The sequence below is a fragment of the Sparus aurata genome, chromosome 7, assembly GCF_900880675.1.
Source record: "Sparus aurata chromosome 7, fSpaAur1.1, whole genome shotgun sequence".
NCBI classification, from domain to species: Eukaryota; Metazoa; Chordata; class Actinopteri; order Spariformes; family Sparidae; genus Sparus; species Sparus aurata.
The window spans coordinates 1,383,369-1,409,319 of NC_044193.1; the positions used below are offsets into that span (position 1 = coordinate 1,383,369).

Sequence of the window (25,951 nt, forward strand, 5' to 3'; positions counted from 1 at the left end):
TCGAAGCAGTGTGACGTTTTCATTAATGAGAATAAAACTGTTTGTGTGTAGATCGTCCGCGATGACCGCAGCATGGAGCAGATCGTGTTTCCTGTTCATCCCATCTGTGAGTTTCTGACGGAGGAGTCGAAGATCAGAGTGTTCAACACCACCGAGCAGGACGAGCAGGGGTCAAAGGTCACACACTTCTTTGAACAGACGTCCTTCCTGCACGGAGAGATGGAGTGGCAGAAGAAGCTGAGGAGTGAGGACTCACACACACACACATTTTATTTTGACGTTAGCGTGTTTGTCGTCCTGTAACAGAGTGTTTGTACTCGTCTCAGGTATGCCGGTGTTGTACTGGTTCTCCAGGAGGATGTCTCTGTGGGGAACCATCTCCTTCAACCTCGCCGTCTTCATCAACCTCATCATCGCCTTCTTCTACCCCTACGACTCCGGACAAGGTACTGCAGTCAATACTGTAACTGCTGCTGCTGATCAATAATCATCAGTGCACCTCATTAATCAGACATCACGACTCCAACGACCACGAAGGTCAATAGAATCAGTAAAGTTACTATTTTTCTTAGTGCTCTTTAAAATAATAAATATATTCCTTTAAATTCTACACTTGGAAAATTTTAAAAACTTTTTTTTCACTGCGGAATCTTTTTTCTTCTAATTTTAATATTAAGACATGAAATGTGACAGACTTGATGTTCACTGCTTACATGATATCTTGAGTTAAAAAGTTTTAAGAACATCTCTGATATAAAGTCTTATATCACAACGGCATAATCCCAATGTGTTTACGAACATCAGATCAAATCATCATTAAACGATGATTTAAATGCAGAAGTCTAATTTGCGATTTGATTTTTGCGTTAAGGTTGAAAATTGTCCAAGAAATTGAAAAACAAAAGTTACATTTTGCGTTTCATTGCTACATTTTAATGTCAATAAAATGTTGTTTTAATATTATTTTAATATTTAAAATTAGCTGCAGTAATCTCTGATGTTTTCTCTGATGTTTTCTCTGATCAGGGTTCGTACGGATGCTTGAAATCCTTGAAAGTGCTTGAATTTCAATGTTGTGTTTTCAAGGTCTGAAAAGTGCTTGGATTTTAGTTTAAGTGCTTGAAGTGCTTGACGTGCTTGCGGAGCAGAAATGTGTTTTACATTTCATGATGTCAGATTTTGAAATATAAAACTAACGTATTACTTTGTCACTGCTCAGAGTAACACTCTCTCTCTCCTCTTCCTCAGTCGGGGCGATCGACGACTCCCTGCTGCTGATGCTGTTCTGGATCCTGACCGGGCTCTCCGTGTTGGGTCTGTTCTCTCAGCGTTACGGCCTCCAGCCTCTGACCATCGCTCTGATACTCAGATCCATCTACCACCTGGGCATCGGCAACACGCTCATACTGCTGGGATCGCTCAACGTAAGCAACACTACATTACCCATCCACCACCTGGGCACGTGAGGCGCTCATACTGATGAGAACAGTCTGATCACAAAGTTCAGTTTCTATCTTTACATCTTCAGTTTGAGTTCAACAGCTCAGTTAATGTCAACATGTTTATTATAATTCTAGTTTGACAGGATGAACTGAGAGAAGCAGCTTCTTACTGACGCTGTTGATATTAATCTGATCTACTGAGGACTGTTCAGCTGCTGTTATCAAAGATCTTACCTGCTCCTCACCTGTTGGTCTGAACCTGCTGTGCTTCCTGTTCACCAGCTGCTCAACAAGGTGGTGTTTGTGGTGAGCTTCGTGGGGAACAACGGGACGTTTATTATGGGATACAAAGCCATGGTGATGGATGTGGAGTTCCTGTACCACCTGGCGTACGTCCTCACCTCCACGCTGGGACTGTTCGTCCACGAGCTCTTCTACAGCATCCTGGTAAACACACACACACACACACACACACACAGGTCACGGTCAGGTTCTGCTCAGTATTGACCCGTCTGTCTGTCTGTCTGCAGCTGTTCGACCTGATCTATCGGGAGGAGACTCTGTTCAACGTGATAAAGAGCGTCACTCGTAACGGTCGCTCCATCCTGCTGACGGCGCTGCTCGCTCTCATCCTCGTCTACCTCTTCTCCATCGTGGGCTTCCTCTGCCTGAAGGAGGATTTCATCATGGAGGTCGACCCGCTGGCGCAGATCGCTGCAGGTAACGTCACAGCTCCGACCTGAACCGCTTCATGTTTTACATAAATCGCCAATTTCTGCTTAACTGCAGGGCAGGACTTGTTTTATTTATTTGTTTTTGTAAATACAAAAATGTGAAGTTAGCGGTTATCTACTGACGTCTGATCTGAAATGTTTTCTCTCCTGTGTTTTGTCAGAATTATTCACTTCCTTGTTTTTCTTCATGTGAAAAACATTTATATTTTATTTTTTTTAAGAATGAAAAAAAATCAGGATATTTAGGAGGTTTTTAATTAAAATGTGTCAAGCTCAGACCTAATGGACAGCGATAAAATGAGCAACAAGAGTGGGGTGCCCCCCCTTCACTTCCTTCTTTTTTATTTTTTTTATTTTACTATAGTGTTCTTTTCCCAGGTTGGAGTCTACATTACTGTGCACTTGATTCTGTTTGTGGAAAAAAGAGGAAAAATGCAAAATAAATAAAAAGTAAAAAAAAAAAAAAAAAAATGTGTCAAGCTAAGTAATAGTTTTTCATGGGAGAAATATTTTTTGTTGTTATATTTTCACTTTGTTGTTCTTCAGAGAAGGAAACTGTTATTTTCTTCCCTGTATGTGAAACTGAGTGGGGAATATTTAAGGAGAAATGTTTGTTTTTCACGCGTGTCGAGCAGAGATATGTTTGTTTTTTGCAGGAGAAATGTAATTATTTTAAACATTTTCAACTAAAAACAGTTTTCCTCCTCTGTGCAACACCAGGTGTTTTTTTTCTTCCCATTCTGGTGGATTTGTTAAAATACGAGCCAATCATGAAACCAATGTATGCGTCAGTTTTTCGAACTGTGTGTGCTGAAGGTGAAAACTGAACCTGTACTCACAGCTGAAGTTTCCGTCAGGCAGGTTGTGTTCAGTCGGGTTGAACTGGGTCCAGTAACTCTGGTGTGTTGTGTTGTTCAGCTCCGCAGCAGAACGAAGCCTCTCAGGACTTCCTGAAGTCGTGTTCTTCAGACGGAGTCAGCTGCACCGCCGAGACCACCGCTGTGGCTGAACAGGAGGGTCAGTCAGTGCAGGAGGCCTGTGATCCACAAGATCAATGAAGTCACGTGTATTGTTACACCTCATGTCAATACTGCAGCACTGACCGTGTGTGTGTGTGTGTGTTACAGAGGAGTCGAACACGGAGCGAGCCTGCGACACTCTGCTGATGTGCATCGTCACCGTGTTGAACCACGGACTGAGAAACGGAGGAGGAGTCGGAGACGTTCTCCGCAAACCATCCAAGAACGTAAGAACACTTTCCACTTAAAACCACGCAGAGTCCATCCCATAATACACGCCAGTCTCAGTTCATGGTGACAGAAAACTTCAAAACTTCAAGCAGCATTTTGAGCTTTACTTTGTATTTTCTGACTGCTGGAAACAAAAAGCTCCATCAGTCAGTCTCCTGGTCTCATATCAACAGATGGCTTTGATTTTACAAACTTGCAGGTTGAATTTCTGGAATTTAAACTAAATGTTTCACGAGACAAATGCAGACAAGAAGCAGCCGTTTGAACGCTGCTAAATGGATAATATGTCTGAAACCATCGTGACGTTTGCTCGATGTTTGGTTGACAGAATGAGACTAAACACAACGTGAAGAAAACTTTAAAACATGAACGCGTCTGAATGTTTTTGTGGCATCAGATCGTCTACAGTTGAAGATGTTTACTGAGCAAAACAGAAATAATTCTTAGAAATCTACGAGGCGACTACTTTAATCTCCAACGACATTTAACTGTCCCAGTGCACAGTCCTGCCTCCATCATGTCTTTGTTTTATCTTTTTGATGATATGATGAATTACTTCCTCACATCAGTATAATTTTGTGTGTTAGTTATTCATCTGTAGTGTCTCCCCTTAAAGTCTCTGGATGTGTGTGTTGGTGTAGGAGGTGCTGTTTCCAGCCCGGGTGGTGTACGATCTGTTGTTCTACTTCATCGTCATCATCATCGTCCTCAACCTGATCTTCGGCGTCATCATCGACACGTTTGCCGACCTGAGGAGTGAGAAACAGAAGAAGGAGGAGATTCTGAAGACCACCTGCTTCATCTGTGGTGAGCAGAAACAAAGTGAGCAGCAGGACAGCAGGACTCAGAGGTGAAGACGAGTCCTGACCTCCTGCTCTGTGTGTTTCAGGTCTGGAGAGAGACAAGTTCGACAACAAAACGGTGTCGTTTGAGGAGCACATCAAACTGGAGCACAACATCTGGAACTACCTGTACTTCATCGTCCTGGTGCGCGAGAAGAACAAGACGGACTACACCGGCCCCGAGAGCTACGTCGCTCACATGATCAAGGTGAGAAGCTTCTACAGACGCCGGCCGTTTAAAACCCGAGAGCCCGTCTGAACACGAGATCTAACCTGTCCTGTCTGTTTCAGAACAACAACCTGGACTGGTTTCCACGGATGCAGGCCATGTCTCTGGTGGTAACCGATGGCGACGGGGAGCAAAACGAGATGAGGATGTTACAGGACAAACTGGCATCGACGATGAAGGTGGTGACGACCCTGACCACTCAGCTGACGGAGCTCAAAGAGCAGGTAACCTGCTGTAGCTGTAGCGCTCTCCTTCTGTCTGAACAGTGTGAAATAAAGACTTCCTGTTTTCAGCTCTATCAGATCAGCGTCCTGTTTGAGAACATGACAACGTGCCTTTGGCAGTTTTGCTTGAACAGCTGACAGAAGCCCTTTTTAGATAGAAAAGTCAGCACATTTGCTCCAAGGTCTTTCTAAAACGTAATATTCCTCCTATTCCTCTGAGGTAGCCGTAAACATGTGACGTGAAGCTCGAGGTTGGGCTGTGAGCGGTGACAACAAATTTGTCTTCAAAATAAGAGCTTTACATTGCACCCCATTGGCGTTTAGAACTGGGTTTTTAGCGGGGGGCTTTTATAATTTGAGTAGCGACTGTTAGCAGCTTGCCGCTACAACAAGCGGACAACGAAGACAGCTTCAGAGACCGAGGAGACGCTAGCATCTCTTGGATCTCAGCAGCTGTCCAGTTGCTCATCTTAACGTTTGTGGATGAAGTGATGGACTGACTGCTGTGATCAGCTGTTTACTGGTTTTAAACCCCCGGCTGTGGGTCGCACAACAGTGCAGGTCATCCACACCTCCGCCCACCTCACGCAGAGGCCGGCACATTGCCGCCTCGTTTTTAGAGAGCAGGCGAGGCGGAAATAAGTGTTCCCTCCAAGGCGGAAAATTGGCGGCCCGAAACAGACCCTCAATTTGCCGCCCTCTGTCTGAAACCGGACCTAGCCACAAAAAAGACGGCCGAATTGGCAGCTTGGTGCTCTGCATAAAAACAGCTAGTTATGTCCTGTGAGCTCACTGACCCTCCTGTGTTCCCGTAGATGACGGAGCAGAGGAAGAGGAGGCAGAGGATGGGTTTTGTTGACGTCCAGGCGGGAGGAAGTGGTGCGCTGCCTCCCAGCGCCGCCGGAGGAAACCACCAGATCTACAAGACATAAAGAGGACCGGCTGATCAGAACATGTGACGACTGACTGCTCACTACAGGATCCACGTGTGTCAACCAGGCAGCCGGACTGACATTAAAACACTAGAACAAAGATGTAAAACTGATGTTTCTCACTAAAACACATGAGAGCTTGTTGTTTTTACTTTGTAATGTCTGGCTGACGGACGCTGATCTCAGCTCAGCTTTTGATTTATTTTAATATTTTGCTGTTAAGCACAAAAGACGTGTGTGTGTACGTGTTTTCTAAAACAACGATAAAACACAAATACTCAATATTCAGATACAATGTACAGTTTCACAGTCTGAGCGCCACATTAGAGGTCCGACTGATCCGACTAACTGAACAGACTGTTTTCAGCGAGGGGTCGACCGATGATCTGTATCACTTACTGATAAAATACTCATTTAAAATGTGAAACCTTAATGTGACATCAACACATGTAGTGGAGAGGAGATATAAAGGACTTATTTCATCACTGGTTGTTGAAATTTGGACAAAGATTTTAATCTCTACTGCAAATGATTATCTGTCAGAAATATCCATTTTCTGTCTCCTTGATTTCTAATCGGTCACCCTCTGTTTCCACCCTCAGCCTGCCTCTGATCACAGGACGAGTCAGGATTCTGTCTTATTGCAGCTTTAAGCCTCGAGTTCAGCAGTTATGTTCTTTATTGGATCAAACCTGAAAGTCAGAGATCATCTCAGTTCCCTCAACAGATTACTGATGAATACTCTGCCCTGGTTTTGAATCAAATGTATAAATTCTTTTCATATTCATAAGTTTTGTTGCAAAATTCTAACTCTTTTTTTAGGTACAAATGCTCAAAATGACAGTTTAAATAATACTGACGCTGAGAAAAACATCCAGAAAACGTCGAGTGAGGAGCCAGAACATCGCTGTCGACTTCTTATGTCTACAGAGAGGTGTAGTCCTAAAACCCGTCCAACAGTTAGCATGTTAGCATGTTAGCACTTCCTGTCCCTCGTCTCAGAGTCTGTTGATGTGTTTCAGTTAGATATGTAATAAGCTGTGTGTCACCACAGGCTGAACATATAAATCATCATTAATGTCCCTCAGTTTAATCCTGAAGCTCTTCATGTGTTAAAAACAGTTAGCAGCTGCTAACGAGTGTCTGAATGAGACTACAGAGGTTGTCGGGGACATTAAACGTCCTCACAGCGAACACGGAGACTCATCTACTCACTAGTCCGTCTTTACAGGCCACTTTAGTTACACACTGTTCTAACTCTGACTTTACAACTTGTACATTGATCAGTTTATAGAAAACCTGTATAGTAACTGTGCAGTAAGACTCTTAGTGGTGGTGACGTTTCAGTCATGTGACCGTGATGTCGTCTGTTTGTAGCCTAGCATTAGCTTCTTACTGCTACACAGTTAATTTAGGTTCATCTGTGGAGATGAACAGAATGTTATTCATTAGTCTCTGAGGCGTTGTGGAGGGAATCAGGGCGATGCTAACAGGACACATGTCGTCTCTACAGCAGGTGGATTCAAACCTCCAGCTGCAGCGCGAACAAAACTAACAGTTCAATGTTTCGTCTGTCATGAAAAATCAATCCGACAATTTGGCTAAAATCCTGGAAACCTGTCGAGGGAACTGAAGGATCAGAGACTTCCTGGTTGGAGGTCGTCAGGCTGTCACTGTTCAGTGTCATAGATGTGTGTGTGTGTGTGTGTGTGTGTGAACTCCCTTCAGTCGTGTTCAGAGGATGTAAATAGAGACTGACCTGCTGATGACAGATTTGAATATTTCTGTGTATCTTTCTGTTTGAATGTGAAGTGACTTTTTACTGTAAATCTGGGAAATGGTAGTTTTTCTGTGATATTATTATTATTATTCTGGTTTAATAGTGATATTTAAGACGAGAGCAGCTCCTGTTTGTTTTAACACTGTAACTAGCTCAGTACAGACACTGGATTATAGAGACAACTGCTTTAGTTTGTGGACAGGAAATAAAGTTTGTTTGTTTTTCAATGAGAACAGACGAGCACACACACACACACACACACACACACACACACACACAGTGAGGAGGAGGACGGTGTGATGAAGAACACATCTTCAAAGAAATAAAATATTTAATGAACAAACTGTTTCTTTAACTTGTTAATGGATTCTGGAGCTTTTGCAGTTTGGTTTTCATGACTACATTTGCAGTTTGTTTGTCTCTGATCTTTAAATATGGAGCTGATTTGTTTTTCTTAATTGAGGTTAAGTTAAGTTGAGATTGTATCTTAAAGTAGTGAGCGAGTGAGCTTTCACAGTTCCAGACTCTTCTTCACGAGTCGAAGTATCACAATAATTAAGTGAATCTGTTTGAATCGAGCCGCTGCGTTCATGTCGTGGATGTTGAAACTTCTATTAAATCACCTGATCCTGTAAAATCCTTCAGCTTAACTCCCAACACTGTTTAATTTGACACTCACAGCACAGTTAGCTGGTTAAAATGAATAATACAAACAAAAATGAACCTTACTGAAAATCTTGCTTCACAAAAAAAACTATTTAAACTGGAAATTGTGGTCAGAATCACAGTCGGAAGAAAGAAAAGTCTTTAAAAATGAATTGTTTTTGTTTTTTAAAAAAAAACTTCAACAGAAATGTTACGTATGAAACTATTTTAACTGGTAACATGTTGAGAAAAAAATCTACTGGAATTTTCTGCCTCTTGTGGTCCAAATGATTTTCTCCTGAAAGACAGTTAACTGAATGTGTGTTTCCTTAAAAAGGATTTATATAACAAGGTCGATGTTTTTCATGTCGACAAAAAAAATGTAATCTCGTTTTTTTCTCAAAGACATTCAAAATTTGAAATAACATTTTTTTGCTCAAGAAGCTAAAAAAAAATATTCAGCTGAAAAAAGTGTCTCTTATAAAACAATTTCAACTGTTGAGAAAAATATTTTTCTCAAAAAGGAAAAAAATCCAAACATGTTGACAGAAATTGTTGTTAGTTTTCTCTCTTTGGGACAAAAGTAATTCTACTATTTCAAACACATTTGAAAAATACATTTCGACTGACATTTTTCAACTTAATTTGACAGTTAAGATTTAACAGAAAATACAATCATTAAAAACTTTCCAACTGAAAATCAGTTCCAGCTGTTACCTCGGACTCGATGAAATTATGAGAAAAAAAAATTCTGTCAAATTTCTTTTTAGTTGTTTTTGTAATATTTCGTTTGATATATTGGGTTTTTTTTTTCTAATTTCAGTCAAAATTATTTTCTAGAATGGCGAAAAAAGTTTGGCAGATTTTGTTTTCTGCAATATTCATTTTGACAATGAGTGTGAGTGTTCAGACGGAAATTTAAGAAAATATCCTTCATCTTTATCTTTTGTATGAAAGAAAGTGGAAAAAAAAACACTTTAATTGAAAGTTTATTTTTATCCGAGAAACAAAATTTCCAGTAGAAATGTTTTGGCGAAATTTTTTAGTTTGTGTGTTTCTCATTTTGACCACAACAGGCTGAACAATTTAGCTAAATTAATTTATTTTCTCAATTTGATAGTTCTCTCAAAACACAACATGTCGACAGAATTTATTTTCTCCAGAAAAGAATCAGATGAAATTTCTGCCTGAAACTTCAGACTGTCGTGGTCAAAATGAAGATAACAAAAATGTGATTTAAAAAAAAAAAATAATTCAAAAAACAAAGCTGAAATTCTTCACAGAAAAAGTTCTCCAAAAAGTAAGCAAACATTGTTTCCTTAAACAAAACAAAAAAAGGCTGAAAAAGATCAATCTCCTTAAATGCTTCTTGCTTCTTTAAAAAAAGATTACTTGAATTATCCCTTAAAGTCTTTAAATTGAAAATAATCACTCACAGTAAATAAAACTCTACTGTAATTGTACAGCTTGGTTTGGTGGCATAACAACACACTCAGCTGACTACTGACTGCAGAGAGTCACCGTGTCCAGAGGATCTGATCCTGAATCAGTTTTAAACAGATTTTAAGTTGAAGCTCTGAACCAGGTGAAGTGAGCTGGTCCGGTTAAAGAGAGCCGGCTTAGTGACAAAAACTCAACATAACTCTCTGTTCCACTGATCTCACATCACTGCACAGCCCCGTGGTGTGTGTTTGTGTGCGTGTGTGTGTGTGGTGTGTGTGTGTGTGCATGTGTGTGTGCATACTGGTCTATAAATAGTGTTTATTGTTCTCAGCTCATCCTGCTGTCAGTCTGTGTGATCTCATGTTATTATGTCTGACATATGGAGTCATCCATGTTCCAACCATGTTCCCATCAGAACAGGTGACACTGCCCTGTGGTACCTATGGACTACATGTGTGTGTGTGTGTGTGTGCGTGTGCATGTGTGTGTGTGATCTTGGGGCTTTGCTGTGGAGCCTCAGTGGAATGCAGCTCCAGCTGTTGGCCTTCACAGACTGCAGCAGCTGCTCGCTCAGTTAGCTTCAACGAAACACAAACACAAAGCTGCTTTTGTCCAGAGCGACCCAGAGAGAGCTCAATATGTGTGAATATGTATTTATGTACTTATATGAAAGTAAGATTCAGTCCTCCTCTCCTCCTCCTGATGATATAAAGTCCTCCTCTCCTCCTGATGATATAAAGTCCTCCTCTCCTCCTCCTGATGATATAAAGTCCTCCTCTCCTCCTCCTGATGATATAAAGTCCTCCTCTCCTCCTCCTGATGATATAAAGTCCTCCTCTCCTCCTGATGATATAAGTCCTCCTCTCCTCCTGATGATATAAAGTCCTCCTCTCCTCCTCCTGATGATATAAAGTCCTCCTCTCCTCCTCCTGATGATATAAAGTCCTCCTCTCCTCCTCCTGATGATATAAAGTCCTCCTCTCCTCCTGATGATATAAAGTCCTCCTCTCCTCCTCCTGATGATATAAAGTCCTCCTCCTCCTGATGATTAAAGTCCCTCTCCTCCTGATGATATAAAGTCCTCCTCTCCTCCTCCTGATGATATAAAGTCCTCCTCTCCTCCTCCTGATGATATAAAGTCCTCCTCTCCTCCTCCTGATGATATAAAGTCCTCCTCTCCTCCTCTGATGATATAAAGTCCTCCTCTCCTCCTCCTGATGATATAAAGTCCTCCTCTCCTCCTCCTGATGATATAAAGTCCTCCTCTCCTCCTCCTGATGATATAAAGTCCTCCTCTCCTCCTCCTGATGATATAAAGTCCTCCTCTCCTCCTCCTGATGATATAAAGTCCTCCTCTCCTCCTCCTGATGATATAAAGTCCTCCTCTCCTCCTCCTGATGATATAAAGTCCTCCTCCTCCTCCTGATGATATAAAGTCCTCCTCTCCTCCTGATGATATAAAGTCCTCCTCTCCTCCTCCTGATGATATAAAGTCCTCCTCCTGATGATATAAAGTCCACCTCCTCCTCCTCCTGATGATATAAAGTCCTCCTCTCCTCCTCCTGATGATATAAAGTCCTCCTCTCCTCCTGATGATATAAAGTCCTCCTCCTCTCCTCCTGATGATATAAAGTCCTCCTCCTGATGATATAAAGTCCACCTCTCCTCCTCCTGATGATATAAGTCCTCCTCTCCTCGTGATATAAAGTCCTCCTCTCCTCCCATGATGATATAAAGTCCTCCTCTCCTCCTCCTGATGATATAAAGTCCTCCCATCCCTCCTCCTGATGATATAAAGTCCTCCTCTCCTCCTCCTGATGATATAAAGTCCTACTCTCCTCCTCCTGATGATATAAAGTCCTCCTCTCCTCCCTGATGATATAAAGTCCTCCTCTCCTCCTCCTGATGATATAAAGTCCTCCTCTCCTCCTCCTGATGATATAAAGTCCTCCTCCTCCTCCTGATGATATAAAGTCCTCCTCTCCTCCTGATGATATAAAGTCCTCCTCTCCTCCTCCTGATGATATAAAGTCCTCCTCTCCTCCTGATGATATAAAGTCCTCCTCTCCTCCTCCTGATGATATAAAGTCCTCCTCTCCTCCTCCTGATGATATAAAGTCCTCCTCCTCCTCCTGATGATATAAAGTCCTCCTCTCCTCCTCCTGATGATATAAAGTCCTCCTCTCCTCCTCCTGATGATATAAAGTCCTCCTCTCCTCCTCCTGATGATATAAAGTCCTCCTCTCCTCCTCCTGATGATATAAAGTCCTCCTCCTCCTCCTGATGATATAAAGTCCTCCTCTCCTCCTGATGATATAAAGTCCTCCTCTCCTCCTCCTGATGATATAAAGTCCTCCTCTCCTCCTCCTGATGATATAAAGTCCTCCTCTCCTCCTGATGATATAAAGTCCTCCTCTCCTCCTCCTGATGATATAAAGTCCACCTCTCCCTCCTCCTGATGATATAAAGTCCTCCTCTCCTCCTCCTGATGATATAAAGTCCTCCTCTCCTCCTGATGATATAAAGTCCTCCTCCTCTCCTCCTGATGATATAAAGTCCTCCTCTCCTCCTCCTGATGATATAAAGTCCTCCTCTCCTCCTCCTGATGATATAAAGTCCTCCTCTCCTCCTCCTGATGATATAAAGTCCTCCTCTCCTCCTCCTGATGATATAAAGTCCTCCTCTCCTCCTCCTGATGATATAAAGTCCTCCTCTCCTCCTCCTGATGATATAAAGTCCTCCTCTCCTCCTGATGATATAAAGTCCTCCTCTCCTCCTCCTGATGATATAAAGTCCTCCTCTCCTCCTCCTGATGATATAAAGTCCTCCTCTCCTCCTCCTGAGGATATAAAGTCCTCCTCTCCTCCTGATGATATAAAGTCCTCCTCTCCTCCTCCTGAGGATATAAAGTCCTCCTCTCCTCCTCCTGAGGATATAAAGTCCTCCTCTCCTCCTCCTGATGATATAAAGTCCTCCTCTCCCTCCTGATGATATAAAGTCCTCCTCTCCTCCTGATGATATAAGTCCTCCTCTCCTCCTGATGATATAAAGTCCTCCTCTCCTCCTCCTGATGATATAAAGTCCTCCTCTCCTCCTGATGATATAAAGTCCTCCTCTCCTCCTCCTGATGATATAAAGTCCTCCTCTCCTCCTGATGATATAAAGTCCTCCTCTCCTCCTGATGATATAAAGTCAGTCGTAGTCCACAGAACAGTTCTGGAGCTTCACAGTAAAACTGAGTTGCAGTGTTCTGCTAAACAACTGAAGCAGCTGAGACTTGATTTAAAACAGAGAAACAACCAACAGATTACAGCTGAATTATCTGTGAGCACTTCCTGTTTGCAGTGTATTAATATGTACAGACATCCATCACTGGGTCATTGTGATACTGAAGAAAACGTAAAAACATGATTTTTCGAAGGCAAGTTCTGCACATGTGAGGAGCATCGTTTTCTGAGGACTCTGCAGACTGTGATCACTGCAGACGAGCTGCATGGAGACATCGCGTTTGTTTTATTCTGTTTTAATTAAAGTCTCCAGATACTTCAGTTGTTTAGCACAACTGCAGCTTGAATGTCACTCAGTAGAGCGCATACCTCCGCCAAGGCCTAACAGCCCTCCTTTATACTCACTCACAGACACCAACCACCTGAATACACCTGATTATCTTCATCAATATAAAATGCATCATTCCCTGAGAAATTAATACAAATGTTGAAAACAACTCTCTCACAATTTATAATAAGATAAGACAGAAATCTGGATCCACACAAAAAGTCCTTGAGGTCTATTATTCTGGCCCGAGACTCATCAACCAACCAACCAACCAACCAGAGGTCCAAACGTCTGTATGAAGCAGCTGCCAGATAGATTAACACTCGGCTCAACATCAATCCTACAACATCGGCAACATTAAGTCTGAGTGCCTCATTTTTATGACTGTTTTAATCTCACTGCATTTTAACCAAAGGTGAAGGTCTCGTTCTAAGTTCTGACTCGGTCATAAGGTCCGTTTGTCCAGCCGGGGACAGAAGCTGGTTTGTGGGTCAGTGGTTAAGATTTGATCAGGGTGAAGAAATGAAAGTGACATAAGTCAACGTGTGTGTGTGTGTGTGTGTGTGTGTGTGTGTGTGTGTGATCCTGAGTGACAGCAGAAGGATTTGGGGACTAGCTCGGGGTTCCCTTGGCGTCTCTTTGTTGTTCAACCAAAATAAGTTTATCGCATCAGCCCATTGTTCTGAGACACACTGAGTGTGTGTGTGCGTGCGTGTGTGTGGTATGACAAGTGTGTGTGTGTGTGTGTGTGTGTGTGTGTGTGTGTGTGTGTGTGCGCTTCCCGGCTCATATATGGAGGATTTACCGGGAGTTATCGTGGCATCAACACAAAGCGGTGCATGTTTAAAAAGTAATGCACATATTATTTGTATTATTAAGAATTATCAAAACTACCTCCTATAAATTATTATATTACTTATTCACGTATGTGATGCTGCCTCCTCTGCTGTGTCTGAGGTTACCTGCAGATCGATGGATTTTAATCCATTAATGGATCATCTAGTTAAAGGTTAATCAGACGCCAACAATCATTCGTCTGTGTTCCACAATCAGTGTTAAAATTAAATCATCCTGCTCACAGAACAGACTCGTCTTCCAGGAATCTGCACGTATGAAGGAGTTGGTGGTGTCAAGATTCAGCAGATCACAGAATCAATTAAACTTTTGATTCATGATTTGATTTTGAATTCATCTTTTTTCAGCACTGACAGCTCTGCCAGTGTCACATCTGGATTAATGAAAATCAGCTGATTATTAGTTTTATGTCCTGACAAACTGTCACAGCTAGCTTAGCATCAGCCTGAAGCTAGCTTATCTTTAACCTGCATCTAGCTTAGCATCAGCCTGCAGCTAGCTTATCTTTAGCCTGCATCTAGCTTAGCATCAGCCTGCAGCTAGCTTATCTTTAGCCTGCATCTAGCTTAGCATCAGCCTGCAGCTAGCTTATCTTTAGCCTGCAGCTAGCTTATCTTTAGCCTGCAGCTAGCTTATCTTTAGCCTGCAACTAGCTTATCTTTAGCCTGCATCTAGCTTAGCATCAGCCTGCAACTAGCTTATCTTTAGCCTGCATCTAGCTTAGCATCAGCCTGCAGCTAGCTTATCTTTAGCCTGCAGCTAGCTTATCTTTAGCCTGCAGCTAGCTTATCTTTAGCCTGCAGCTAGCTTAGCATCAGCCTGCCGCGTCACTTCCAGACTCTTCTCCTGTGTGATGGAGACGATCAGCTGACTCGTACCACATGTTGGTTTGTTTCTATTTTTCAGAGATCCTGTCTTGATTTGTTTGTGAAGAGGCTTCACTCTGGACAGATTTGGGAAACTTAACTTTGTAACAAACTGAATTTTTGTCTTTTGCTGTTTGTTGTTGAACTCTGGACTCTTTTATTTTAGTGAACTGTGTTTGAACTGGCAAAAAGACACGAGGACAAAGACAAGCTGATGCTTCTGAAATATTTTTCAAGAAGAGTTTGAAAATGTAGGTGACACTTTCTCAGGACACAAAAACCAACAATCTGTTGATCTTTCAGATCCAGATGTGAGAGTCTAACGTTGGCAGAACCGGCAGTGCTGAAATGTTTCTCACTGGACTGGAAGGTGGAAAGTAACTAGTAATAGTAACTAGTAACTAAAGCTGTCAGACAGTTGAAGTGGAATAAGTATTTACCAGTCAGATGTAGAAGAGGAGAACTATCAAGTAAATTAGCTCAAATGTGCACATAAGTTCAGCAAATCTACTTTGTTACAGAGCTGCTGCCTGTGTGTGTGTGTGTGTGTGTGTGTCTGTGTGTGTGTGTGTGTGTCAGTATTTGACTCTGGATTAGAGAGAATCCACAGAGAGACAGCTGCAGGAAGAGAGAGATGAAAGAAACGTAAAACAAAAACTGAAAATTAAAAGAGGGATGAGAGTGAAACAGAGAGGAGCTGATAAAGAGATAAAATCAGTTAACATAAAGTTAAATCTCTCTCTGTCCTCCATCGTTTACTTTGTCATCCTCCCGTCACAGAACGAGACAGCTGATGTACGAAGGGATGAAAAGATGGAGGGATGGAGGGGAGCGAGACAGCTGGTGGGGATGGAAGGATGGATGGAGGGCTTACAGAGAAATGTGTAGCAGCTTCAGCAGTAAGTCTGTGAGTAAACCTTTATTTATAAAACACCTTTAAACACCAACGGGTCACACAGAGCTCAGCCAGCGTCACAGCGAGACCCAACAGAACACAAACAGAAACCCAACAGGAGCAGAAACAGAAACCCAACAGAACACAAACAGAAACCCAACAGGAGCAGAAACAGAAACCCAACAGAACACACACAGAAACCCAACAGGAGCAGAAACAGAAACCCAACAGAACACAAACAGAAACCCAACAGGAGCAGAAACAGAAACCCAACAGGAGCAGAAACAGAAACCCAACAGAACACAAACAGAAACCCAACAGAACACAAACAGAAACCCAACAGAACACAAACAGAAACCCAACAGGAGCAGAAACAGAAACCCAACAGGAGCAGAAACAGAAACCCAACAGAACAAAAACAGAAACCCAACAGAACACAAACAGAAACCCAACAGAACACAAACAGAAACCCAACAGGAGCAGAAACAGAAACCCAACAGGAGCAGAAACAGAAACCCAACAGGAGCAGAAACAGAAACCCAACAGAACACAAACAGAAACCCAACAGGAGCAGAAACAGAAACCCAACAGAACACAAACAGAAACCCAACAGAACACAAACAGAAACCCAACAGGAGCAGAAACAGAAACCCAACAGAACACAAACAGAAACCCAACAGAACACAAACAGAAACCCAACAGGAGCAGAAACAGAAACCCAACAGAACACAAACAGAAACCCAACAGGAGCAGAAACAGAAACCCAACAGAACACAAACAGAAACCCAACAGAACAGAAACAGAAACCCAACAGAACACAAACAGAAACCCAACAGAACACAAAACAGAAACCCAACAGGAGCAGAAACAGAAACCCAACAGAACACAAACAGAAACCCAACAGAACACAAACAGAAACCCAACAGGAGCAGAAACAGAAACCCAACAGAACACAAACAGAAACCCAACAGGAGCAGAACAGAAACCCAACAGAACACAAACAGAAACCCAACAGAACAGAAACAGAAACCCAACAGAACACAAACAGAAACCCAACAGAACACAAACAGAAACCCAACAGAACACAAACAGAAACCCAACAGGAGCAGAAACAGAAACCCAACAGAACACAAACAGAAACCCAACAGAACACAAACAGAAACCCAACAGAACACAAACAGAAACCCAACAGAACACAAAACAGAAAAACCAAGAACACAAAACAGAAAACCCAACAGAGCAGAAAAACAAGAAACCCAACAGAACACAAAACAGAAACCAAAAAACAGGAACACACAACAGAAAACCCAACAGGAGCAGAAACGAAACCCAACAGAACACAAACAGGAAAAACCCAACAGAACACAAACAGGCAACCACCAGAAACACAAACAGAAACCCAACAGAAAACACAACGAAAACCCAAACAGGAGCAGAAACAGAAACCCAAAGAACACAAACAGAAACCAACAGAACACAAAACAGAAACAAACAGAAACACAACAGAAACCCAAACAAGAACACAAACAGAACCCAACAGAACACAAACAGAAACCCAACAGGAGCAGAAACAGAAACCCAACAGAACACAAACAGAAACCCAACAGAACACAAACAGAAACCCAACAGAACACAAACAGAAACCCAACAGAACACAATGGACTCAGAGGATTCTCCCACATATGAACCCCCGTCAGTGAAAATGTATTCTGTCACTGAATCACTACAGAGTTCTGGTTTCCTTGCTTGTTAAACATGATTTATGTAAATGACACTAAACTAAAGGACGAGTACTGAAGCTGAGACGGAGAAATGAGCTCAGTTTACAGAGTCAGTGGCATCAGGCTGAAGCTTCCAGTTTGATCCCACAGCAGAACAACAAAACCTCTCAACACACCGCGGTCCAAATCACTGCTGACACCGCTCAGCTAATGAAACATGTCGTGTGTCACTGCCACATTTATACCTGTCAGTCACTGATGGGGGATTACAGAGAGAGAGCGGGAGTGAAAGGGATGATGGGAGATTAAGATGGAGCCTGTTTGGATTAAAGGACAAATACAACCATCTGGTAGAAGATTCTGTTTCCTGAAGTACAAATCAAACCACTTAAAGCTGCTGAACCCTAAAAACTCAAATCTAAGTGCTACAGAGCAAAGACTGATAAATACACAAACATCAGCACCGACGGGTTTCCAAAGTCAAACCTCTTTTATACTCTCATGTGTCAAACATTTGATCCCTCTGACATGATCTCATGGGGAAGCAGATGTAAACAAAACGCTTGGTTAGTGTTGATTAGCGTGGTGCAACAACTGGCTGTAGTAACATGTTGCAGTGAGAAAAACTAAAGCAGGAGGTTAAACTGAGTCTGGACCAGTGGAGACTCGTCCAGATCAGCTTCTCTATTCTATACTGAAGTATGCTAACTAACGTTAGCCTCAAGGGCTAGGAGGTTTACTGTTGCTCAGCAGCACGGATTATTATCAGATCAATTAGACCACACAGCTTGTTTTCAACGGGCGCTGTTATAAACTCAATATGAGATCTGGGAACATCATTACAAACAAGTCTGATGGGTGAATATGTGATTGGACTGATGTTCAGTCATCAACCACTGAGCCCTCCATCTTAAAGGGATAGTTGGTGTTTTTTGAAGTGGGGTCATATAAAGTACATATCTATAGTCGATCTGTTTCCTACCGTAATCAGCGATCAGCGCAGCCTCAGTTTGGAGCAGCAGAGAGCCGCTCCAGCCCAGACGCTCAGCTTTGTACTGCAGTGAACGGGTCCAGAGAAAAAGCTAATTTAACCACCTAAAACAAGGCTCACGTAAAAAAAGTCTATATCAGTTCAAGTGTACGTTGTATAGAGAAAATTCACACCGCTTTACATCGCCGTCAGACCGCGCTTTCTTTTGGCACTACATTTTCTCAACCGTAGAACCTCCGTATCCCTACGCAGTTGCGCTAATACGTAGGGATACGTATTAGCGCAACTGGGCCCCGCACTGTATTTCGCCGCTTGCAGATAATGTGTTGTTTCAGGTGGTTAATTTAACTTTTTCTCTGGACCCGTTCACTGCAGTACAAAGCTGAGCGTCTGGGCTGGAGCGGCTCTCTGCTTCTCCAAACTGAGGCTGCGCTGGTCGCTGATTACGGCAGGAAACAGATCGACTATAGATATGTACTTTATATGACCCCACTTCAAAAAACACCAACTATCCCTTTAACATCTGGATTTAAACACTGACCTTATACATTTATGGTCGAATGCCTGTTTTGTTATCAGGCCTTTTTTCACTGCTTTGCACATTTAACTGTCAATATTTCAACACACAGCCATGAAGTTACACAAACATATTGAAGATAAATGAACCTGTTTGACGAACATCTGTCAGTTTACAGAAACACTTCCTGCTTTAAGATGAATCTTCTGTTTAAAGAGTTGATAAAAAAGTCTCAGTGTGTCTGACAGAAGTTGTTCCTGCGATATAAAAACGTTGGTGGTCAGTTAGTTTGTTATTTATACTGGATTATATCTTTTGTCTCTCTACTGTCTGACCTCAGATCAGGATTGTGCTCTTAGATTTTTTCGGATGATGTGATTTTGTGTTTTCCATAATTTGAAAATCAATAAACTTAAAAAAAAGGATGTGGTCGCTATTTAATTCTGTCACTCTGCCTCAGCATTTATGAACTTATTTTAAGGAGTTTTAAAATACTGAGATGTAAATTCTGTTTCATGATGTTATTAAAAATCTGATACGAGTCATTGAAACATCATGAACAAACTGCTTTTACCCTTCATGAGAGACCTTCTCAAGAAGAAAGCTGACGATATGAAAGATGGAGGCTGCGTTCTGTAAACAGGAATATCAAGTTTCATTTGTCAGAATATTGAATATATTTTGGAATAAGGGCAAAAATCTGTATATCTGTGCACACAAACATAGTAATGTTGTCTGCTGCTGATAGTTGACGGTGGTCCTGCTGGACGCAGCATGTGGAGGATGAGTCAGAGGAAACAGTGATATAATGTGCAGCAGCAGGACAGTTTCCATAGATAGTCAGTGAGAGATGTGGGCTTTAGCTCTGCTTCACTCTGGTATTCCATACTGACCACAGCAGGCCTTTTATGACCGTCCAGCAGGACCAGTAGGACCAGTCAGCTGCAGCGGAGGAGGTCACATGCCTCCACAGGGAGGTTATAAAGAGATGTGATGCTCTGTGGGATAACTTATTGTGTTCCTGTATTGTGCACATCGTCTCAAACTACACTGAGTCCAGCAGCAGAGCTTCAGAGCAGAGCAGACCGACCCGGCACAGTGAGTACACGGCGCTGCTTCTTCTGTTTGACAACTGTTTTAACTTTTACTTATAAATCTGCTTTTCTGAGACACAAAGCAGCTCCAAACACTACAGTACCCATGAGCCTCAGCAGCCGTTGCTATGGTGAAGACTATCAGGAGCACAATCACTGTGCAGTGAGGAAGAAAACACCTTTATCTGATTCAACTTCATGAGTTTATCTAACTGATTTTACAAATGATGAAAACTGAAAGGTAGCTTTGTTGCAGTGAAGCTGCCAGCTGTCACCTTCACACAGTGATCAGCTGAGCCAAGGTGTGAAAGTAAACTCCCGTTTTATTCCAGTCAGCTTTGAATGTGAACAACTTCCAGGAGAGAAGATGTAATCAGATTATCCTCAGACTGAAACAAACATCTCTGTGAGCATCAGCTGATCTGTTGTGATGGCGACAGAACATTCACACCTCACAGCTCACCTGGAGACGGCAGGATATGAGCTTTTATCACAGATCGCACAGTTATGATAACTTGATGGTGAATTTCCATTATTGGGATAATGATTAATGTTTAATTCAACAACGTTTACTTCCTGTTGTACTAATATTTGCCACGAGGGGGAGCGGACATCGTTCCCAGAATCCTCCAGCTGTCATCTCGACTCTTTCAGCTTCCAAACAGCTTTTAATTTACTGCCTGGCTTTTACAATTTAGTTAAATCTAATGGCCGTGTGTGTTTCCAATGTCGATTAACTGGATCAAACTAATTATTAAACCTTTGAATCCCTTAATTCCTACATTTTGTTTGGTATAAAATCTTTAAATAAAAAACATCAAACTTATTATCTATTTATTTTTTGTATTATTTTTATTTCACTTTATTTTCTATGATGCTTTAACTTAATTTTAGCAAAGTCAAACAGCGAGTTCAGCCGTCTCACGAGGTGAAAATTTAGTTTTTATTGTTTTGTTTCTGTAACATTTTATAATTATTTTTGGTGAATTAAACTTTAATTAAGTTATTTGACGGTTAACAAACAATTACATTCTTTATAAAACATTTATTAAGCAGCTGTTTATTGACGTCAATGAAGCTTTCATAAACACTTAAATAAGAGTTAAGTAATTATAAATGTACGATGTTCTGATGATGATTATTATAAAGTGTTACGTCTGTTTGTTGTTCGGTGTGAAGTAAAGTGATTCCAGGATGTTTCAGTGCTGTTTGAGAGTTTAAAGCTTATTTCAGTGATCGTCAGGTTAATATAATGACTCACAATTATTTCATCATCATCTCATGTCTTCACCGGCCTGGAGGTGGCTGGACGGTCACAATAAAGTCACAGTTCACCTCAACCTCAGCTTCACATCCACAGTCTGATCGGACGTCTCACCTGGATGCACTCCAGGGTTTTAATCTAATGTTTTCAGGGTCGTTGATTTGTTGATTCTGTGAGGCTTCACGTCTCGTCTGAGTTAGCTCAGCATCACACTGACAAACAGCAGCACGCTCTGCCTGATGACGGCTGAGGACTTTTAAAGCGTTTTATTTACAGTCAGGATTAGTTCAGGCAGTTTGTCTGCGGGTGCGACAGTGAATGGAGGGGAAATAAAACAGGGAGAGGCCCGAGCATTTCTCATGGATCCTCTTGAGCTGATGTGGCAGCTGTTCCCTCAGTCTGAAATCCTGTGTAATGCAGCGAGGTTAGCCAAATATATTGTCAAAATGGCTGCCATGCCAGTTTGTTGACATCACGGTTTAGTTTGAGGCTGCACTGAGCCTGAAGCTCAGCGGACTTTAACAGAGCAGTGAAGGACATGATGGGATGAGTTTCACCGTGATGTCTGGAGGTTCTGTATCCTGAGACGTAACGTGTGTTTGATCACAGCCTGATAAATCTTCTTTCTCTGTGTCATAGAGCTCCATTAAAATCACATCAATGAGCCTCACTGCAGATCATGTTTGCACTCACACTGTCCTGCTGACACTGATACTCACTGGAGCACCAAATGTGGATTAATCTGCCGCTAAAAATAGTCCACAACAAACACAACAACTTGCTCCTGTTTGATAGAAATTACAGTGAACAGCTACAAAACTACTGTAAAGAAGAAGGAGGAGGATGAGGAGAAGAAGAAGAAGTTTTATTTTCTCTGTTTGTTGTCATGCACCAACACCACGGCAAATTCCTTGTATTTAAAAAAATCTTATTTGGAAATAAACATGATTTTGAAATTGAAAGATACAGAATACCAGCAGACTGACAGAAGAACAGACAGATGTGTCGTATGTTCATCAGAACAGAGGGCGGCTGTGGTTAAACAGGTCGAGCTGTTAACAGTTCTGAGCTACAGATTCTAAGCCGAGGGAATTTTTATGTGTGCAAACTTGTTACGCCACAAAACAAAGCCGTCCAAATTACAAGAGCACTCACTGCTAGCATGTAGTTATTATTTATTTCTATAGAAAGGTCTGTAACACCAGAGATGTTACATCAGATAAACAGCAGCTGAAGTAGTAAAGATATCACCAAACTGCATTGTTGTACTTTAGGGGCGGATGACGATACTGATAAAAGGGAATAAAACATTTTAATATCGATATATCGGCTGATTTAAACACATTTGTTGCAGCGATCCGTCAAATAAGCTCATCAAACACTTTCGCAGGTTACAGTGTTATGACACATCATCATATCCAACATGTAAGACTGTGTCCAGTCTCATCCTCATGATAACGATATCTATCGATATATTTAAATGCTACAGATTGCTCCTTTAAATGACGTGTTCTTGTCTCAGATGTCTCAGTTCTTCGACATGAAGGAGTTTGGAGACGCTGGTCGTTACCTTCGTCTCACCAACCTGGAGCACCTGGCTGCCAGAGCGCAGGCTTTTGACGGTAAACACAAGTTCACCTCTTTTTAACACGACACCTGTGCAACTTTTTCTCTTTTGTTAAAAATATAAATACAAACAAAATCATAGCAAATCAATCTATTTAGATTTTATGATGATAGTGATGTATTAACAGTTAAACATAAAAATTGTCATCTAAATAAGCTTTTAAATAAACGTTTTCCTTCACCGACGTGTCAACTGAGTACCGACTGTGAAACGTTCTGATCCGACTCTCTCAGGGACGAAGAGAGTCTGGATGCCTGATGATAATGAAGCGTACACAGAGGTGGAGGTCAGAGAGCTGAACGGAGACAAGACCACCGTGGAGACCAAAGACGGACGGGTTGGTTCATCACTCAGTTCATATCAAAGCTTTCGTTTGAAAAGAATAGTAGTTTGTTTACTATTTTCGTGTAAAATATGAATGTTTTTAAGTCCTGAAGATTCTCAACTTTCGCCTTTTTCACAGAAAGTGAAGCGCTCATCTTTCGCATTGCAGCCCGATCTGTAATGGCTTTGTGGGGCCGATATCGATATTCAAGAATTCAAAATGAATAATTTAGTGTCTTTTTTGATCAGTTGTGATCAACTGTGGACATGTACAGATCTCTGATGGTCAAACTATGTGACTAAGAACGTGTGTGTGTGTGTGTGTGTTTCAGTTTCTGATAGTGAAAGAAGACGACCTCCAACCAATGAACCCTCCGAAGTTCGACATGATGGAGGACATGGCCATGTTGACTCACCTGAACGAAGCCTCGGTCCTCTTCAACCTGCGGAGGAGATACAGCATGTGGATGATTTATGTCAGTGTTTATTCTCACACACACAGTTCAGTCAGAGAGAGAGAAAACTCTGCACAGCATCTTAATGGACACTACATTAAAACCTGCTTCATCTTTCTGTTTGTCAGACCTACTCCGGTCTGTTCTGTGTGACCGTCAACCCGTACAAATGGCTGCCAGTCTACTCTGCAGCGGTGGTCGCAGCTTATAAAGGGAGGCGTCGCACAGACACGCCGCCACACATCTACGCCATCGCTGACAACGCCTACGTCCACCTGCTGCAGAGTGAGTCACCTGTAACCTCTGACTTCTCACACCATATAGCCCTGTGTATACAGCTGCAGGTGGGCTGTCAGTGTCTCTATACTGACTTTTATTGCTGATGGAAAGTCAGGTCAGGCTTTGTATCCCACAACACACTTGGATAAATAACAGTGGATAAAAAAAGACACCTTCACATGACTTTTTGTCTAACTGTATCCTTTAAAAACCCTCAAATAACAGAACTGTCCAATAGACTAAAATTCTAAGTTCTTTACAAAGAGGGTCGAGGTTCTGAAGAGTCTCAAGATGACTAAAATCAGAAACAGTGTTCACTCTGGAACGTTTTGGGGGCTTCGGACTAATAAAACCTGTTTTCCTTTTGCATGGCTTCTTGTTCCTCCACAGATCGAGAGAACCAGTCGATGCTGATCACGTGAGTCACAGCTGCTTTCATATGATGAGACATTACTTACAAAATTAAACTAATTCGACAGAAACACTCAATTGAATTTAGTTACCTAGAAATGTCTAAACTAAAGTTATATGATACTGAATACCCTTCATCCACTGGTGGAATGTATTTGAGTACATTAACATTCATATTTTACTGTTACTGAACATTATACTTCTCCTCAGCTACATCTCAGAGGCACATTTTGTAACTGTACTTTTGCACTATTCAAAGATGATGTTCTTTGAAAGTTGTTGTGCTTTTTGTTCAGTCGTGTTTTTCTAACCGTACCTTTTGTTCTGTCGCCCGTCAGTGGAGAATCAGGCGCAGGGAAAACAGTCAACACCAAGAGGGTGATCCAGTACTTCGCCATCGTCGCTGCTCTGGGAGAAAACGTGAAGAAAGGAGTGAGTCAACATTTCTCTGTGTTTTTGTGATTCTGTGTTTGTGTGTTTGTGTGTGTCGATCAGTCGTCAGTAACTTCTGTCTGTCTCTGGATATTCAGGGCAACTTAGAGGACCAGATCATTGAAGCTAATCCTGCCATGGAGGCGTTCGGCAACGCCAAAACCATCCGTAACGACAACTCTTCTCGCTTTGTGAGTTCAGTAAAGTCATGATAACAAGCTGATTATCAAGAGTTGGGTTGCACACACCTTCAGTCACCTATGGTGGAATGTGACACTCATTTAAGTAACTGTACTTTACTTGAGTATTTTCCTCTCATGCCACTTTTTTCCACAAGATTCTAAATTAATGATACATGTTAGAGGTATAAAATGTACAGTAGACATTTTTTAGGTCATTTTATGTGAATACTTCAAAGTTAATTGATTATAGTCACATATTTTCACTTCAGAAACAGAGTATTTTTACAGTGTGGTACGGGTACTTTAACTTAATGGACCTGAATACTTCCTCCATCACTGTGTGTTACAAAGAGCCTGGTTCTGTTTGTGTGTCTCAGGGAAAGTTCATCAGAATTCATTTTGGGCCGACAGGACGGCTGGCATCTGCTGACATCGACATGTGTGAGTCACATTAATCAAGTCAAATGTTCTGTTCTTGATTCAGTACTAAAGTTCTACAGAACACTGGAGCAAGTCTGTGTCTATTTTATCAGATCTTCTAGAAAAGTCCAGAGTTGTGTTCCAGCAGCCCGGAGAGAGAAGCTACCACATCTACTACCAGATCCTGTCCAATCACAAGCCAGAGCTGCAAGGTAACCCCGCCCACCAATCACACACCAGGATCACCAACCAATACTGATATCATTAATTATTAAAAATACTTTTTCTGTGCAGACACATGTTAGTGATGGTGATATAAACTATATACACTAGACAATTATCAAAACAATTCACTGACATTACAGTTACACAGCAGACAGACAGACAGGTAGTAACATCCTCTCACACAGCAGCAGACAGACAGGTAGTAACATCCTCTCACACAGCAGGCAGACAGACAGGTGGTAACATCCTCTCACACAGCAGCAGACAGACAGGTAGTAACATCCTCTCACACAGCAGACAGACAGACAGGTAGTAAC

The 25,951-nt window shown here is 41.8% G+C and overlaps 2 protein-coding genes and 1 long non-coding RNA gene across 5 annotated transcripts in view; 2 read left to right on the plus strand and 1 right to left on the minus strand.

Annotated features, from left to right (window-relative positions):
• The window catches only part of itpr3 (inositol 1,4,5-trisphosphate receptor, type 3), a 46,283-nt gene extending 39,845 nt beyond the window's left edge, over positions 1–6,438 (plus strand). For both annotated transcript variants that reach the window (XM_030422921.1, XM_030422922.1), the window contains 11 exons: positions 52–244; positions 327–446; positions 1,249–1,424; positions 1,725–1,889; positions 1,973–2,162; positions 3,095–3,193; positions 3,304–3,422; positions 4,068–4,233; positions 4,316–4,476; positions 4,560–4,721; positions 5,537–6,438. In XM_030422921.1, coding sequence (XP_030278781.1) covers positions 52–244; positions 327–446; positions 1,249–1,424; positions 1,725–1,889; positions 1,973–2,162; positions 3,095–3,193; positions 3,304–3,422; positions 4,068–4,233; positions 4,316–4,476; positions 4,560–4,721; positions 5,537–5,653 — 1,668 coding nt within the window. In that variant the 3' untranslated portion in view covers positions 5,654–6,438. The remainder of the gene's footprint in view (positions 1–51; positions 245–326; positions 447–1,248; positions 1,425–1,724; positions 1,890–1,972; positions 2,163–3,094; positions 3,194–3,303; positions 3,423–4,067; positions 4,234–4,315; positions 4,477–4,559; positions 4,722–5,536) is intronic.
• Positions 1–25,951, minus strand: part of LOC115585004 (uncharacterized) — a 26,429-nt gene continuing 478 nt past the window's right edge. Inside the window, exons 2-7 of one of the 2 annotated variants that reach the window (XR_003984634.1) lie at positions 24,692–24,783; positions 23,647–23,673; positions 5,519–5,640; positions 3,016–3,212; positions 1,688–1,886; positions 1–207 (exon numbers count right to left, since the gene is read on the minus strand). This is a non-coding gene — a long non-coding RNA (uncharacterized LOC115585004). Of the gene's footprint in view, positions 208–1,676; positions 1,887–3,015; positions 3,213–5,518; positions 5,641–23,646; positions 23,674–24,691; positions 24,784–25,951 lie in introns of both variants that reach the window. The other variant, XR_003984633.1, reaches the window with a different exon arrangement.
• Positions 19,780–25,951, plus strand: part of LOC115584955 (myosin-7B-like) — a 22,660-nt gene continuing 16,488 nt past the window's right edge. The window contains exons 1-10 of the mRNA XM_030422923.1: positions 19,780–20,019; positions 22,802–22,901; positions 23,140–23,243; positions 23,563–23,706; positions 23,814–23,970; positions 24,355–24,382; positions 24,714–24,807; positions 24,906–24,998; positions 25,367–25,430; positions 25,523–25,621. Coding sequence (XP_030278783.1) covers positions 19,915–20,019; positions 22,802–22,901; positions 23,140–23,243; positions 23,563–23,706; positions 23,814–23,970; positions 24,355–24,382; positions 24,714–24,807; positions 24,906–24,998; positions 25,367–25,430; positions 25,523–25,621 — 988 coding nt within the window. The 5' untranslated portion in view covers positions 19,780–19,914. The remainder of the gene's footprint in view (positions 20,020–22,801; positions 22,902–23,139; positions 23,244–23,562; positions 23,707–23,813; positions 23,971–24,354; positions 24,383–24,713; positions 24,808–24,905; positions 24,999–25,366; positions 25,431–25,522; positions 25,622–25,951) is intronic.